Below are 15,301 nucleotides of genomic sequence, written 5' to 3' on the forward strand. Positions count from 1 at the left end.
CACCTGTTGCGCCACGACAGGCGCGAGATTCCCACGGCCCCGGCAGGGCCAGACGAAGCAGCACAGCGGGGTTGCACCCGCGCGGGAAGACAGCGCCGGCCGCCGGCTCCAGCGCAGGTAGCGCGAGCGCGGCTCCGGCAGTACCGCGGGACACAGCAGGAGTGTCCGCGGGTGGAGGCGTGGGTAATGGACCCGCCTCGTCGCCAATGTGGTGTGTGGAGGGGGCAAGGAAGACCTAGGCCTCAGAGTGGGGCCTAACTGACACTCTGGCAATAACACACACAGAGACTGGCTACAGCATAAGGGCCAAAGACCACGTGCAGTCTGGCGCCCATTAATTTATACCCGAGGGCTACCCCGCCCCCGGGCTGCAGGCGTGCGTGCGTGCGTGCGTAGAATGAACGGGCCGTGTGGCTCCGCCAGTACATTATGGATAGCATGGTAAAGATGCAAACGAAGATATAGTTCAAGGAAAAGCAATTAGGAAATGGACTGTATTTAATCTTAACAGTTGCAGTCAAAAAGCTGTCCAATCCAAAACAAGCTTGCTATCAAATTGTAGTGTGCCTCTCCTGAGTTCACATAAGCATTATGCAGGAAGCAGGAATATTGTAAAAGCTTCTTTAATGAACAAGTTTAGGATACACAGGAAACAGGTCTGACAAGCTCCTCTTCCACAACAAACTGTCGTCCAGGACTCCCTACAGATTGCTGCCGCCTTTGGAGCTGGCGAACCAGTTTCGAGTCTCAGTGTCGGCTCAACATCATGTAATTCTGGGCAAATCACGTAGTCTCCCCACGCCTCACAAAAAATGAATGTGTAATGTAACTGGTGCTTATATAAAGCGCTCTCATATCTTCGGATCGAGTTTGTACTACATAAAATACTGCGTAAATAATGCTAAGACAATAGAACCTAAGTATGTCACAAACAAGTGCAGCCTAGCTCCAGCGGCACAAAAACATTTACCAGCGTCCGACCCGTTTTTCGGCATCAGTCATAGATAGTCACCCCACCCTGCACTACGTACCCACCCACCAATTACTTCAGATCTTCTCGGTCAATATTTATACACCGCGGAGACACGTGCAGAATTCATAGCCAATGATCCCTTCGGAGTTCTGTGCGGTGTGTTAGGACTGGCCGGCAATGTTCCAATCTTAGCTCATGTTACACATTGCCAGTCCCGCCCACTCCCTGACGTTTCACAGAGTATGCTCAGCTGTCATGCGACCCGGAAGTACTGGAATTATCACAAATTTCGTCCATCAAAAGATCAATAACAGGCATTAGGCTGAATTTCCGAACGGTAAGTGTCAGTCGCGGATAAGTCTGCAATTTTAGGTACAGGTAGGTGAAGGGTATTAGGTGCACGAAAAGTAAGAAGGGGGCGGGGTGGCTAGGAACAAGGTCGGCTAGGGACGGAACGTGGAGGTAAAGGGTAGGAACGACTCGCAGGGACGGGGGCAGCTGTAGCTGAGACGGGAAATGGTCTGCGAGGTCGAGGAAAGCGAAAGCTGGGGTGACAAGTTGGGTCATCAAGGGGGCGAGAAGCTTGTAAGGTAAGAAGTGTAATGCATTATGGGTAGAGTAATTGGGACAGGGAGCAAAATCGGCCAACGTGTGGTAGTGCAAGACCTCGCTTCTTGGTGGCTATGGTTGGAAGAGTGGCGATTAGAGGGGTGGGGGTAAGCAGAAGGGCACGGAGGTGCGTGAGATGAATGTTAAGTATGTGATGGCGGGGTCACAAATGAGGGATAAGGTCTGAACGGGTAGTTAAGAGTTCATTGGGGGTGTTGGGTCTGAGTGGTAGACTGATCTGGGATGCTCGTTCATTGTCTCCTCTTATTCCAGGGCCAGCGCCGGGGACATGTGGACTTCGTGGCAAAGAGAGAAATGCCCCTGATGCAACGAGAAACACGCGGGCGTAGTTGAATACCTTCAGCCCTTCTTGGAGGTCCTCGGAGGAGGCCAGCGAGACTCGCACGCGTCCCAGATGTGGGTGCAGCAGAGGCTGAAGAGTTTTCCTGGGCTACTGTCCAGCAGTTGGGCCCGGAGGCTCCTGGCCTTGCTGGGCTTCTTGCTGATCCTTTATTGGTATTTAAGCTCGGGCGCATTTGTCCCCTCCCTGTGGCATAATGGGCAACCGCGTGGTGTAACTGGGACTTGTCTACAGACTGAGTCTAAGCAATGGAGGGTGCTGTCAGACAGAGGGGATGCAGCTGTGGTTCAGCCAATAGACGACGGGCAAAGGCAGAAGCCCATGGTGGTGGGGAATGGAAATATTCTCATTGATACGGCATCAAATCGGCTCTGGCTGCTCTCTTCATCCCTATCTGCTCGTGTGACGGACTATCCACCCCTGGTTCACCTACAACCAACGGCCTCTGTCTCTGAAGCCCAGTCTACTGCAATCTTTTTTCGAGATGGTCTAGTTAGGAAAATCCGCTGCATTCAGGGGGCAGCATCGCATTCTCCTCATGAATGTGTGACTGTCCGTGAAGACATTTGTGCCCATCGCAGCCGGCCTCACCTTTACTTGCAGAGAATTCGCATCTTCAACCCAAGTGATAGAGTTGCCACGTTTGAAATCAGCCCCCAAACACCTCCATTAGGAGCCAAATTCTCCACAAGTACGGAAAAGGCAGAGGACAGGCAGTTTCTGCTGTCCACAGGACGACTCCAGGTGGAAGGAGGAAAAGTTGTGCTTGTGGTGGTTGCCACGAAGAAGTTGGTGAATAGAATTCAAGTGAGCCCCAAGTCAGAGTACATTGAAACTGCACTGTCTGTAGTATATACTTCACAGCCAATGGAGTCTATTAAGTTGGAGGATGTACTAAGTAAACTTAAAGACTCTGCAAAGAAAGAAATGGCTGAAGTGATGCGGATGGGGGTTGAAGATTTGTTACACGAACATCAGCAAACGTGGTCAGACCTGTTTATCTCAGGTATTTATGATACTTTTCCACTTTTTCCAGAAACCCTTTTTAACATTTGGAAAACTACAAACTGTATGTAGATTATAAATGCCTCCTGTAAAAACACGTATTTGCCATAGCTTTAAACTGCTTTTTTTTGTAGCGTGTGAGGCAACTAAGAAGTAACTTGGTAAGCAAATAACATAACAGGGAAACCCTGAGGATATAGTCAAGGAGCCATCTTGTTGCATTTTTGGAATATTATCACACTAGCAGTAGTCAACTCGAGCTTGACTAGTGTTAGAGCCATGTCTTTCTGATGAGAGCCTTTGTCTAGATTAATTTGTTTGCCCACAAATAGTTTTGATGTCAAAACATGGATATAAAAGTCTAAACCTTGGAACAAGCCTAGTTCTTCCCTGATTCTAGACACTTCCTCAGAACGGGGAAGTCTCACAATAAAGGCTGTCCTGCTGAAGGCAGTAGGTCGAATTTATAGCCATCTTCGTGTGCAAGTTTGGCTTACACGCTCAGAGGGCTAGGTTTCTGAATGCAAGAAATTTACACATACAGATCTTGCAGTCTGAACCCCTTTGAATCTTGTATAACTTTACAGCTGATGGAATAATATTACAAAGGGTTAACTCCTACCCATCGGATGGGAAGTAGATGACATTTCCACACATTGTTGGTGCGCTGTATAGTTTTATTAGTAAAACTGTATGTCTGTGAAAATGTGATGGCCATTTAGATTGAAATTGTGTTGTCTGTAGTGGTAGTGCGCTACTACACCATGTATACTACACTCTACACCACTCCATGCCACTGCACTCTACTCTAAACGACTTCATTTTACACCACTCCACACTACTGTGCTCTGCGCCACTGCACTCTACTCCACTGCACTCTACTCCACACCACTTCACTCTACACCACTGCACTCTCAGTTCGATCTATTCTAATGCATTTTACTCTAACACTCAACTTTACACCCCTGCACTCTACACCAATGCACTGTATGCCACTCTAATCTACACTGCCCTCTACACCACTTTACTCCACTCTGCGCAATGCCAGTACAATTTGTCCAGCATCACTGCACTCCACTCTACGTCACTTCACTCTACTCTGAAACAATCTACTCTATGCTACTGCACTCTATGCCACTCTACTCCATTCTGTGCCACTGCACTCCACACAACTGCAAGTCACTGCACTCTTATTGTGCACCGCTGTACTCCACGCCTCTGCTCTCTACGGCACTCAACACCACTGCACTCTACTCTGCATTACTGTATTCTACGCCACTGCACTCTGCATCAGTCCACTCTATGCCACTGTGCTCTTTGCCACTCCACTCTGCACCACTTTACTCTAAGCCACTACATTCTTGGCCACTCTACACTGCACTCTACTGTCCAGAACTCTAATCTACGTCACAGCATTCTATCACACTGCATTGTTCGCCACTAAATTCTGTGCCACCGAACTCTTCGTCACTATACTCTGCAACATAATGCGATAGTGCACTCTAAACCACTCCACTCCACTCTATGCCACTCCATTGCACTCTAATCTGCAGCTTTCTGCTGTACACCACTGTACTGAACACCTCTACACTCTTTGCCACTCTACTCAACACCCCTCCGACGCTGCACTCCACAACACTCTACGCCACTGCACTCTGCACCACTCTACTCAAAGCAACTGCATTCTATACTACTCTGCTCCACACCACTCTACACCACTGCACACTACAATACTCTACTCTGCAGCACTGCACTCTTTGACACTGAACTCTGCAATACTGTATTATATGTCAATGCACTCTTCCCCATTGCACTCTGTCACTCTTCTCTTCATCATTCATCTCAATTCCACTGCAGCACGCTACCCCACTCCGCCACTGCACTCTGCGTCACTATACTCTGCACTACTGTACTGTGCACTGCTCGACGCCACTCCGCCCCACTCCACACCACTGCACCATACTCTACTAAAGAACACTGTAATATACACCACTGCATTCTACACCGCTGCCTTGTACACTGCTGAATTCTATGCCGCTACACTCTACTCCACTGCACTCTATGCCACTATACGCCAATGCACTTTAAATCAGTTCACTCTACACTTCTCTACGTAACTCCATTCTATGCCACTCCAATACACAACACTCTCTGCCACTCCACTCTTCACCTCTCTACTCCACTCTTCACCTCTCTACTCCACTCTTCACTATTCCACTCTTACACTCCACACTACTCTCCTCTAGGACACTAGTTTTTAGCCATGCTGAACAGCAGACAAGCTAGTATACAGCATGGCTAAAACACACTGGCAAAGCCAATTGCACCACTGAACTGCGCTACTGCACTCTACAGCACTTCACTCTACGCCATTATATTCTGTGCCACTCTACTCTATACCACTGCTCTCAACCCAGCACCACTTCACTCTATGCCACTTCACTTCTCTGAAACAATCCACTTTACCCCACCTCACTGTATGCCACTTCATGCCACTCCATTCTATGCTACTTCACTCAACATCACTCTTCTCTAAACCAATGCACTCTACACCAGAGCACCCTACACAACTGCACTCTACATCACTGCACTCTACTCTGCATCACTGTACTCTTCTCCACTGCTTTCTATTCCAGTTTAACCTTTGCCACTTTACCCCACTGTACTCTATAACACTACTGTGGACTACTGAACTCTAGGCCAACTGCAGTCTACAACAGTCTACTCTGCATCACTGCACTCTACGCCACTCCGCTCCACTCCTCTCCTCTCTATGGCACTCCACTCTGCCCCACTTTAGGCCACTGTGCTCTACGCCACTCTGCTCTGCACCACTCCACTCTACAACACTGCACTCTACTATGCACCAGTCTAATCTATGCCACTGCATTCTACAAAGCAACATTGTACTTCGCTGAATTTTATGCTGCTGCGCTCCATGCCACTGCACTCTACGTCACTATAATCTGAAACACTCTACACCAGCCCACTCTACTTTCTGCCACTGCAAGCCACTCTACTCTGCTGCTTTCTTTGCCACTCTACTTAACAACACTCTATGCCAATGCCCTTTGCGATACTCTACTTTGCAACACTGTACTCTACGCCACTGAACTCTATGCCACTCTACCCTGCACTACTGCAATTTATGCCAAGGCACTCTAAGCCACTGCACTCTGTTAATCTACTCTGTATCACTCCACTCTACACCAGTGCATTCTGCAGCGCTCCACGCTGTACCACTATACTCTGTGCCACTGCACATTCTACTCTGCTCCACACTATGCCACGCTACTCTCCACCACTCTACGCCACTGCACTCTGTGCCACTCTACACCACTCTTTACCACGCATGCCGGTACTCTTCAGTCTTTACATTAAATGCGTCTTTATCTGGTATTCCTTTACCCTACATATCGTTACAACGGCATGCCATAGGTTAAACCATGGATTTAGGAGCACTATCATTTACTATTTAATCTCCACTATGCTCAACAGTAGGTAAAGCTTTGGACTTTAATGTCCAACGCTGCTTTCCCTGAGGCGTGTCGATGTAACAACGTGTGGTAAAGCAATGCATGGTAAAGACACATTTGTTGTAACGGCCGCGTTGTAACTGCTGCACGTGGTTCAGCGCCGTGGTACAGGCTGTTTCCCCTCTTCCACTCTACAACACCCTACACCATTCCACTATATGACACTCTGTTCCACTCTCCTCTACACCACTAACTTTTAGCCATACTGAACTGCAGCCATACTGGTGTACATCATGGCTAAAAAAAAATTGGCAAAGGTAATAGCTCTTACATAGGCGTGACTATTCGCTTTGCCAATGCTTGTTTGGCCAGCAGTTCTAAGAATTTTAGGCATCTTGTCCAGGAGAGATTAGAAGTTGTGCGCTCTTTTTCTTAGAAAACACCTACTCAGTCAAGTCATCTCTTGGTCTCTGCACATTCCCAACTACAGACACATGGGGTCCCCTGTTCTAGCCAGTGTTCTCAAATCTAAACAGAGGTGAGTGACACAACCTGATTATTTGGAAATACATCATGTTTAACACAGACCAATAATCTCGCACACTCATGGAATTGTATCAACTGGGAAAGAAAATATAAAGTAGCAACAAAGGAGCAATCTTTGCCCATATGGAAGTTCTGACAAATCCACCGCCCCTTGTTTTACACTACAAATTTCCAGTGTAAAACTGTCCATAATTAAGGTTGTTTTGCTGGCGTGCTTTCTTGCTGGTAGGTGGTCAGCGATCGTGTTTTTGAAGTGTATAGCTAAAACTCTGGTCTGAGTGTCTCTTCGTTCTCCTGGAATGGTGAAAAGTCAGCACTCCAGACCCCAGTTGTTCTGTGTATGTAGGTCCATTTTATGTAAGCAAAGGCTTCTTTTGTCTACTGCTTTACATTTGGCATTCCTCTCTTTCCGGGTCTCCTCTCAGTGAACTACTCCTTACATAGGAGTGCTCTGTTGGCAACAGCAGTCTCTGGTAAACTCATATTAACAGAGTCTGTTCTTTTTCATTCTCTGCTCTAAGCATACCCATCCAGGGCTGCCAGTTAATAACTCTCTACTCCGACTCAGGTGTGCCCCAGCACAGTGGTGTCCATAGCTCTTATTGGAATACAATTACATAATCACAAGTTGATATGCTCTTCCTGGAGTAAACTGCAGATCTGTTCTCTGGAAATTGGTAGAATTGTCCTTGTCTGTACCCATAAAGAAAGACAAGACACGTTTCATATGCGAGTGTTGTCTTTTGATGGGCATAACGTGGAAAATCCATATCTGGTTCTGGCCTAGTAAAACCGTTCTGTAGCCATCAAAGTGATTTAAGCATGTTTTGCACAGAAAACATTGCTTGTTGAAGTGGACAGTTTAGTGTGGTACCCTGTGTTTATCAGCAGTACATCGTGCTGCACACATTCATTCTCCCTCGGAATAAGTCATTTAAAAGTGATACTATGATTCTGATTTGGAAGTATACAAGAGATAAGTCTTGAAATAAATAAATATGGTGGTAAAACGTGTTGACCAAGAGAATCTACATTTGCAGTGAAGTATAGCTATAAGGTTAATGTTTAGTAATTTGATAGAAAAGACAAGATGGTGATGTAAGGAATGCTTGAATTAATGTCAGCTGCTGGTGATCGCTTCGGCCACATTCCAGACCTCTGTTAGAATGGCACACTGAGAGAAAACAATTGCCTGCCTTATGCAAACCAGTCTTGGTTCTGCTCCAATAGGAACTGTCCAGCCCAGAGTGCCTGGGATCACAAGCAACCCCAGACTGGTTTCAATCTACTTGGGTCTCATCAGTGAGGTATAGTTTGAGGCTTATGGACCCTTATTTGGGCATACTCGTTGCCCTTAGGTGATAGAAGGAATACTTGAATTAATCAGGCACTGGTGGTTGCTTGGGGGTTCATTTCAGACCATGGTTTTTGTTCACTGTGCCAAACAGAGAGCCTCTTTATTCAGTATCTCTTCTGAATAGTGGGTGCTATATTCATTACCCAGCTTCTTCTTACACTGACCTCAGTTTTGTTTTGACCATTATAACACCCATAGATGTTTGAAATGTCTCTTGTTGTCTGTTGTCTGGATGATGACTATCTGGTTGATCTGAACAAGTCATAATCCTAAAAGTGGTTTATTGATTTACTATTGGACTCTTTCAATGTTTTGTTACATCCTTTGTTCAACAAATGTGCCTGCTTGATTCATTTTGGCTAAATGATTATCTCTAAATGTATCACACAATGTTGATTGGGCGTTGCTTTATACCAGCACTAAACACTGCATCATCTTCTCTTTTTTATCACTCGCTCTACAATACTGAATGTAATACATGAAATAACTATTCTGCATTATATAGTTTCTAATGTGTTCTTTTTCAAACTGAAATTTATTTGGATATTGAGAGCGGAACGATTTGTTGATTCTGGGATCAGTAGAGCATCACACTGTGCTCCCTTTGACACCTGTTTTCTCCCAGTCTTACGTAGATATTGCTATACAATGACCGTCATTTGAAAGGATGTTTATCCCCAGTTTCTTTACTGACGTTTTTATCTCAGTGGATTGATCGCATATCCTGGCTCGACTGTCAATTAATAGACTGTGCCTTTTTCTTCCAGGTGTAGAGATGAAGAAGAGCACAGACTCCCATACACCATCTGGGGAGACTGTGAACATCACTCTGTACTACATTCTTTCCAGCACGCCCGCTCCTCTTCTGGATCCTCTCATAAGCAGCGAAGAGCGTGACAAAATGGAGGCCAGCCTGAACTACGCAGACCACTGCTTCAGCGGCCATGCCACCATGAATGCAGAGAACCTGTGGCCTGAGAATATTAACAGTGTCCCACAGATCCTACAACTACTAGATTTATGGAAGCTAACCCTGCAGAAGCGTGGATGCAAAGTCCTTGTAACAGCCGGGGCACACGGACTAATTCAGGGTATTGTGCTAAGCTTTGGAGGGCTGCAGTTTACAGAAAATCACCTCCAATTTCAGGCTGATCCACACCTCCACAACAGCTTCTCTCTACGTGGCATCCGCTACAATAAAGATCTAATCAATCTGGCCGTCCTAATGGACCAGGAGGAGAAGCCCTTTCTGCATGTGTCTGTGAAGTTACAGGATAAACCTGTACGGCTATATGCTTGTGAGGCCGGCTGTATGAATGAGCCTGTGGAGCTGACCTCTCAGGTCTCCGGACACACCTTTCCTGTGATGATAACCCAGCCTCTCACTCCTCTGCTGTATATTTCCACAGACCTGACACACCTCCAAGACCTGAGACACACGCTCCACCTCAAGGCTATCCTGGCCCATGAAGAGCACATGGCAAAGCAGGACCCAGGCTTACCCTTCATCTTTTGGTTCAGCGTTGCTTCCCTCATCACACTGTTTCACCTCTTCCTATTCAAACTAATCTACAATGAATACTGTGGCCCTGGAGCAAGGCCACTCTTCAGGAGTAAGGTATAAGAAATGCTACACAGTCACCTACTGCCGCTGTTCTGTGCTTTCATCTGTCGCCAGGAGGCTCTTTTCCTTGGTGGCTTGGTGGTTGTAGGGATCCTCTAACTGGGAGGTTATGTGGTATTTTATGGGATTGATCATATGCGTGCATGAGGTGATTGGTGAAGGGTTTCTTTCTCTTCCTCCCACAAGCCAACTTCATTGGTTTGACACAGTATTGTATTGCATACTAGGGTCTTTATGGCTGTTAAATAAAACTTTACGCTGTTGAGACTGCCTCAGTTTCTCAGTGGCCCATTTTAATTGAATCTCACCTGGATTAATCGTGTAAATAAAATCTCTTGTTTTTATCTTGATTTTTTTTTTATTTCGGTGTCAATGCAGTGAATGCTTTGATCAACAATTACTGTAATCAAAAGCTTTAACAAACTTTTCAGGGTCCAGATCCGTCATAAGGGACAACAGAACTGCACTGCTACCCAAATATGATTATCAGAATTTGTTAACATTGATTGTAAGATATTAACATGTTCCTTATATTTCTACTGTTGATTCCTGTTCTTGAAAATAGGCTAGTATTTCAAGTTTCTAAAGACTGTATTAACAGCGTAAAGATTTAGGATCAGTTGTATGAAACTATGTTTAATATTTTCCAGTCAGACAGGGATGTACTTCCGTTCCCTGGGGTGAAAAATCTGGTGTATCAGCCCAATGTACCCAAAGTATAAGAACAAATGCATCAGTAACATTCGAGAAAGGACCCTGAGGAGACCTGAAAATAAGTGTTATTAATGGTGAATTAGTCCAGAAAAAATGTTGATGGTATTTTCACATATTGACCATAGGATTTGCTGCCCACAAAGTACTAAGGATATTTATGGTGTCAAATAGGAGATTTAACTACATAATTTTAGAAAGCTAGTAGTAACTCGATTATACCATGGCTACTCCAGTGTAAGTTCAATTCACCAGTTGTTGTATGGCTAAGGTAGCCTCAGTTTTTCAGTACCTTCTCCGATGTTACACATAAAGCACACAAGAAGATTCAAGTGGAACTACAACTTAAACGCGATCCCTTTTGAGTTCCCACAGTTAAAATGAATCCAATAAATTATTTCTGTAATTCACAGCATACATTGTGCTGTTTCTCCCATTGCTTAGTTTGACTGGTGGTGTAATCTGCGGAAGGGATGTTGCCTTGTGCTTGGATGAGACCATACCGCTAAACACTGAACATTCTACCCTAGTGCTAATCACATCAGCTACACGCAGAGCACTCCTGTTCTTAATAACTATTACAAGATATGTTCATGTGATGCGTGTTCCCATGCACGTCTAACACACCTTAAATACCTTTTGTGTTTAAAAAAATAATTGCTGTTCCACATCAGTGAATCCCAAACAAGTGTTTACACAGATGCTGCTAATCTGTTTCTTAGGCACTGAGAAAACACATTATTTGTGGACATATCTCACTCTATCCTAATGCTTAGAAATAGCATAACCAAACCTGTGGCACAGACTTATCCACAGTTAATAGTAAGTCTTTTCAGGCAAATAGTAGACATCTTTTGCACAGTCTCTTTTAGTTTCCAGCAACAAAAGCCACAAGACATTTTAAGCAACTGCCTTCTGCACTCTCGGCACCTTAGATCAAGGCAACACTACTCCAGTCTTTTTAGGTGAGGCTGTGTTTGAGATGGTGGGTTGATGCTCTATGTTTATAGTGTGCTTCTAAGCCTTAGTAACGGGAAGACTTAACATATCTGTGTCTTTGAGCTGAACGATGTACAGTTTGGCTTTAAGCCTCTACTTCTGTGTCTAGTGCTGTATTCCAGATAATAGCCAGACTTAAACACATGACTTGTGGTGGAGGTTCCTGCAGAGCACCCACAGTTCAGTGAAGGAGAGGACTTTGAGAATGGGGTGTATAGTCAATGCCATAAATGTTGAGAGTGCTTCTGCAGTTCTTACATAAGATGCCGCCTTTTGAATAATAACTTGTTTTATTAATTGAACAGGAAGATGAAAGTGTGTGATCCAACGATATCCCAGCCCTTCTCTTGGGCGGGGTCCGTGTGCAGGTGCCCATCGCAGAGAGGAGAACAAGAGTGCTCTGAACACAGCTGCAGGATTCCTGCCATCTCGTGCCTTTTTGGGTGAATCAGTGACTTAAAAATGTGTTTTTGAGCTGTTCGAGAATTTTAGAATTGGACCATTTTGAAAGGAATGATTCGATTATCGCTAGCCTGCTTAACGGCTGTTATCCAAGCAAACTTTTAGAAAGGCTGAGATTTTTAAAAATCCACCTTCCAGTTTAAGCACGTGGATCCAACTTTAAGAGGCTGTAGAATGTTGTTGCTCCTTTTCTTGTGGGTTAATTTATTTTGATTGCAGTTTTAATTTTCAATTTATGGTTGTATAAATGTAAATGGAAATATAATTATTATACAATTCAGGCCAGTCTTTCTCTGCTGTTCTGTTGACGATCTCATTACAACTTTAACTCTGGCAGTCTCCAGCACTGGGGCTCGTGAAATGCACTGTTTACTTTATAAAGGGTTTAATGAGGAAGTAGTTGATCCTTTTGTGGTTTTTATTTTTATATTGAGATTAATGTGGTATGTTCCACTTATTTGAAAATGTGCTAACTTTCTGGTAACTGATAGTTGTCAGAAAACTCAATTTGCTTTAAATAAACAAATACTTAAATCCCAGAACTCTTGTAAGTCTCGTATTAACCTTTAAAGCTGTGGTCAAATAATGTCTCCTAATCTTTGGTGTGCAGATATCCCTCTGAGACAATAAGATGACTTCATCTCAGTAAACAGTTAGACATATCTTCTGTTGTGCATAAAGGAACTTTGGCTGTGCCTGTGCACCCTGTTCATGTTCATCATTAGTAATCTGTTCTCCGCGATCAACTCTGATTATATTATATGGTTTGGATGCCTTAAATCTCTCAGTTTAGACTTGCACATAGGACAGCTCAGGTTCGGAGGCCCCTCTGTAGTCCTCATGCTTCAGTTAAGTGTTTAAGTGGTATTGCTTGTTCTTCTTGATCATCATCATTTTATTATTTCAAGTAAAACACACACAAAGTGCATAATGCGGTACAAAAATTGCATAGAGCAAAAAGAACAGATTTTACCAATTTACATTACACTGTTTATAATCTCCATAAAGTGCCATATTCCTTAAATACAGTGTCAAAATCAAACCAGCAGTTGTCCATAGGAGCACCTTTATTCATTGTGCATACAATAAAAATCTAGAAACTGCAAATATAATTGTTGGGGCTGTTAAGGTCCTCGCTAATCTAAAAGCTGTCAAAGGAGTTTTGAGTTCCAAAATTTTGAAAGACTGGTAATAGATAGAAGAAAATGGGTATTGTACAAAGGGCAGACAATTTGAAAGTGCACTAGAGTTTCTGGTTGGTTATTGCAAAGACAACGGGTTTTGAGTGTCCTGAACAGTTGGTCCAGTTCACAGTAAAACTCACTAGTGCCAAATTGCCAAATCTAAACTTAATATATGGTGTCTTTGGCAGGGAGAGGCAGTATTATGTCCAAGTTGGTTGCAAATCTTGGGATATGCTGGTTGGTGCTAGACTCATTACTTAACAGCCTTTCCAAATCCACACAAGCCCTGTATATTTTCTTAAGATCTTTAACTTTAGCAGATGTAATCTTCTCAGGGTCGTACCAATAGTGTGACAGCAAACATTTAAATTTCTAACATATTCCGAAGGTACAACAGCCAGGGTAATTTTTTTGAATCCTCAATATCGTATCTAACTGAGAGATGCAATAAAAGGTAGTAAGTCATCATTTGATCTTATCCTGCATCAAGGATTCCAAGGTTTGGGTTTATCAATGTGATTGATGGATTGAATACCCAGATCTGTCCACATTGGTACAGTTTGTGTATTTCTTTGCAATCCGAGGAGGGCTTACAAAAGCCATCTTTTTTAGATCCATAGTTCCCCATAACTCTGCACTATTAACTGTTCCTGTTTGAGCCTGCACAATCTCTGTTTATCTCCACAGATGGAGAAATCATCTGAGACCTTATGCGGCTTAAATAGGCTAACTTGTCTTTGGCTTTATGTTATAAATAATTGTTTTTTAAATAATTTAATTCGTCCATTCGCGCATTTAGCACTGTCAGCCAACTTGGCACCTAAATAATCAAATTCATAGATGCACTCAATTATCATATTTTCTAAATAAATTACTTTCTTTTACCATCAGAGTGGATTGAAAAAAATGTGTTTTATTTTTTTGGCATTTAATATTAAACCTTTCTTCTCGCTTAAGGCTTAAAAACCATATAATACATTGTGTGAACAACTCGCCATCTGCGAGTTGAGTAACATATCATTGGTAAATACTAAGGTAAATGTTTTTTTCCTAGAAGGCTTCAGGTTATTGTGTAAACATGAGAATAGAAGCCCCACTACCTCATTCATAAAGAGAGTTAACAGTTGGGGCCAGTACACACCCTGCCTGACAACTTTGTTTACCGAGAATGCTGTTTTGGTTTCCCCCACTGGGCCATATCTGACTGTGGAAAAGATATCATGTGGGCAGACAATGCATGAAGGTTGCTTGGGACACCAAGTTCATAACTTACCACAAGACAGAGCTAGGAACTGTGTTGAAAGCTGGTTTCAAGTCTACAAATGCCACTAGTTTGGATTGGCCACTCAGTGTTATCACTTTCCATATCTAGTCCATCTTACTAACTTTTTACCCAACATGAGCACGGCCAAAGCAGGGTAGGACTATTTGGGCCACACCTGCCAAAATTCCTGAAGTGCAGGGCAGCCGGCAAAGATGTGCAATATCTCCTGCATGGCATTTGCACTTCGGATATTGAGTCTTGTCCAAAACACATTTCGTGATCCATTTTAACATCCGGTCAGGTGTGTAATAAAGCCTGCAGATAGTCTTAAACTGTTGCAGCTTTAAGCTTACTGAGAGAGCAGACCGGTCAACTGTCTCCAAAGCATTCTCGATCTCTACCGCTGAGATCTCAGAGGGAAGCATCGTGCTCCACTTAGGAGCATGTAACAAACTATCAGTACTTTCCAGGAAAAACCTCTGAAAATAGGACACTGATCGAAGCTTTTCCAAGTGCCCTATATAAGTAAGAACAAATATACGATGCCTCAAGATCTATTGATTCCTTGCACCTACACAAAAAGCAATTCCGCTGCTGTATATATTTGAAGAAAAACCGATGAGGAAGGTCATATGAAGCCTGTAGAAAGGGAAATTAGAAGAATATGTTAAGATCAAATAGTTGTCCTACAGTCGTCACCCCTAACCTTGCCCATGCCTTGCCCATCTGA

General features: G+C 43.8%; 1 protein-coding gene across 2 annotated transcripts; it reads left to right on the forward strand.

Moving 5' to 3' along the window:
• The first annotated feature begins 1,178 nt into the window (after positions 1 to 1,178).
• KIAA2013 (KIAA2013 ortholog) lies at positions 1,179 to 12,662 on the forward strand. 2 transcript variants are annotated; one of them, XM_086921289.1, is made up of 4 exons: positions 1,179 to 1,310; positions 1,856 to 2,949; positions 9,095 to 9,945; positions 11,967 to 12,662. In XM_086921289.1, exons 2-4 carry the CDS (start codon positions 1,998 to 2,000, stop codon positions 11,982 to 11,984), a joined length of 1,821 nt encoding a protein of 606 aa, XP_086777415.1. In that variant the 5' UTR covers positions 1,179 to 1,310; positions 1,856 to 1,997; the 3' UTR covers positions 11,985 to 12,662. The 2 variants fall into 2 exon arrangements, with proteins under 2 accessions (XP_086777415.1, XP_086777414.1); XM_086921288.1 differs by lacking the exon at positions 1,179 to 1,310 and adding an exon at positions 1,435 to 1,563.
• The last annotated feature ends 2,639 nt before the right edge of the window (positions 12,663 to 15,301 follow it).

Source organism: Lissotriton vulgaris, chromosome 5 (assembly GCF_964263255.1).
Source record: "Lissotriton vulgaris chromosome 5, aLisVul1.2, whole genome shotgun sequence".
NCBI lineage: Eukaryota > Metazoa > Chordata > Amphibia > Caudata > Salamandridae > Lissotriton > Lissotriton vulgaris.

Excerpts from the sequence above, each read along its gene's own strand:
- KIAA2013 (XM_086921289.1), top strand. The coding sequence starts at position 1,998 with ATGTGGGTGCAGCAGAGGCTGAAGAGTTTTCCTGGGCTACTGTCCAGC. Across the intron at positions 2,950-9,094 it reads GTCAGACCTGTTTATCTCAG|GTGTAGAGATGAAGAAGAGC; the intron begins GTATTTATGATA and ends TTTTTCTTCCAG.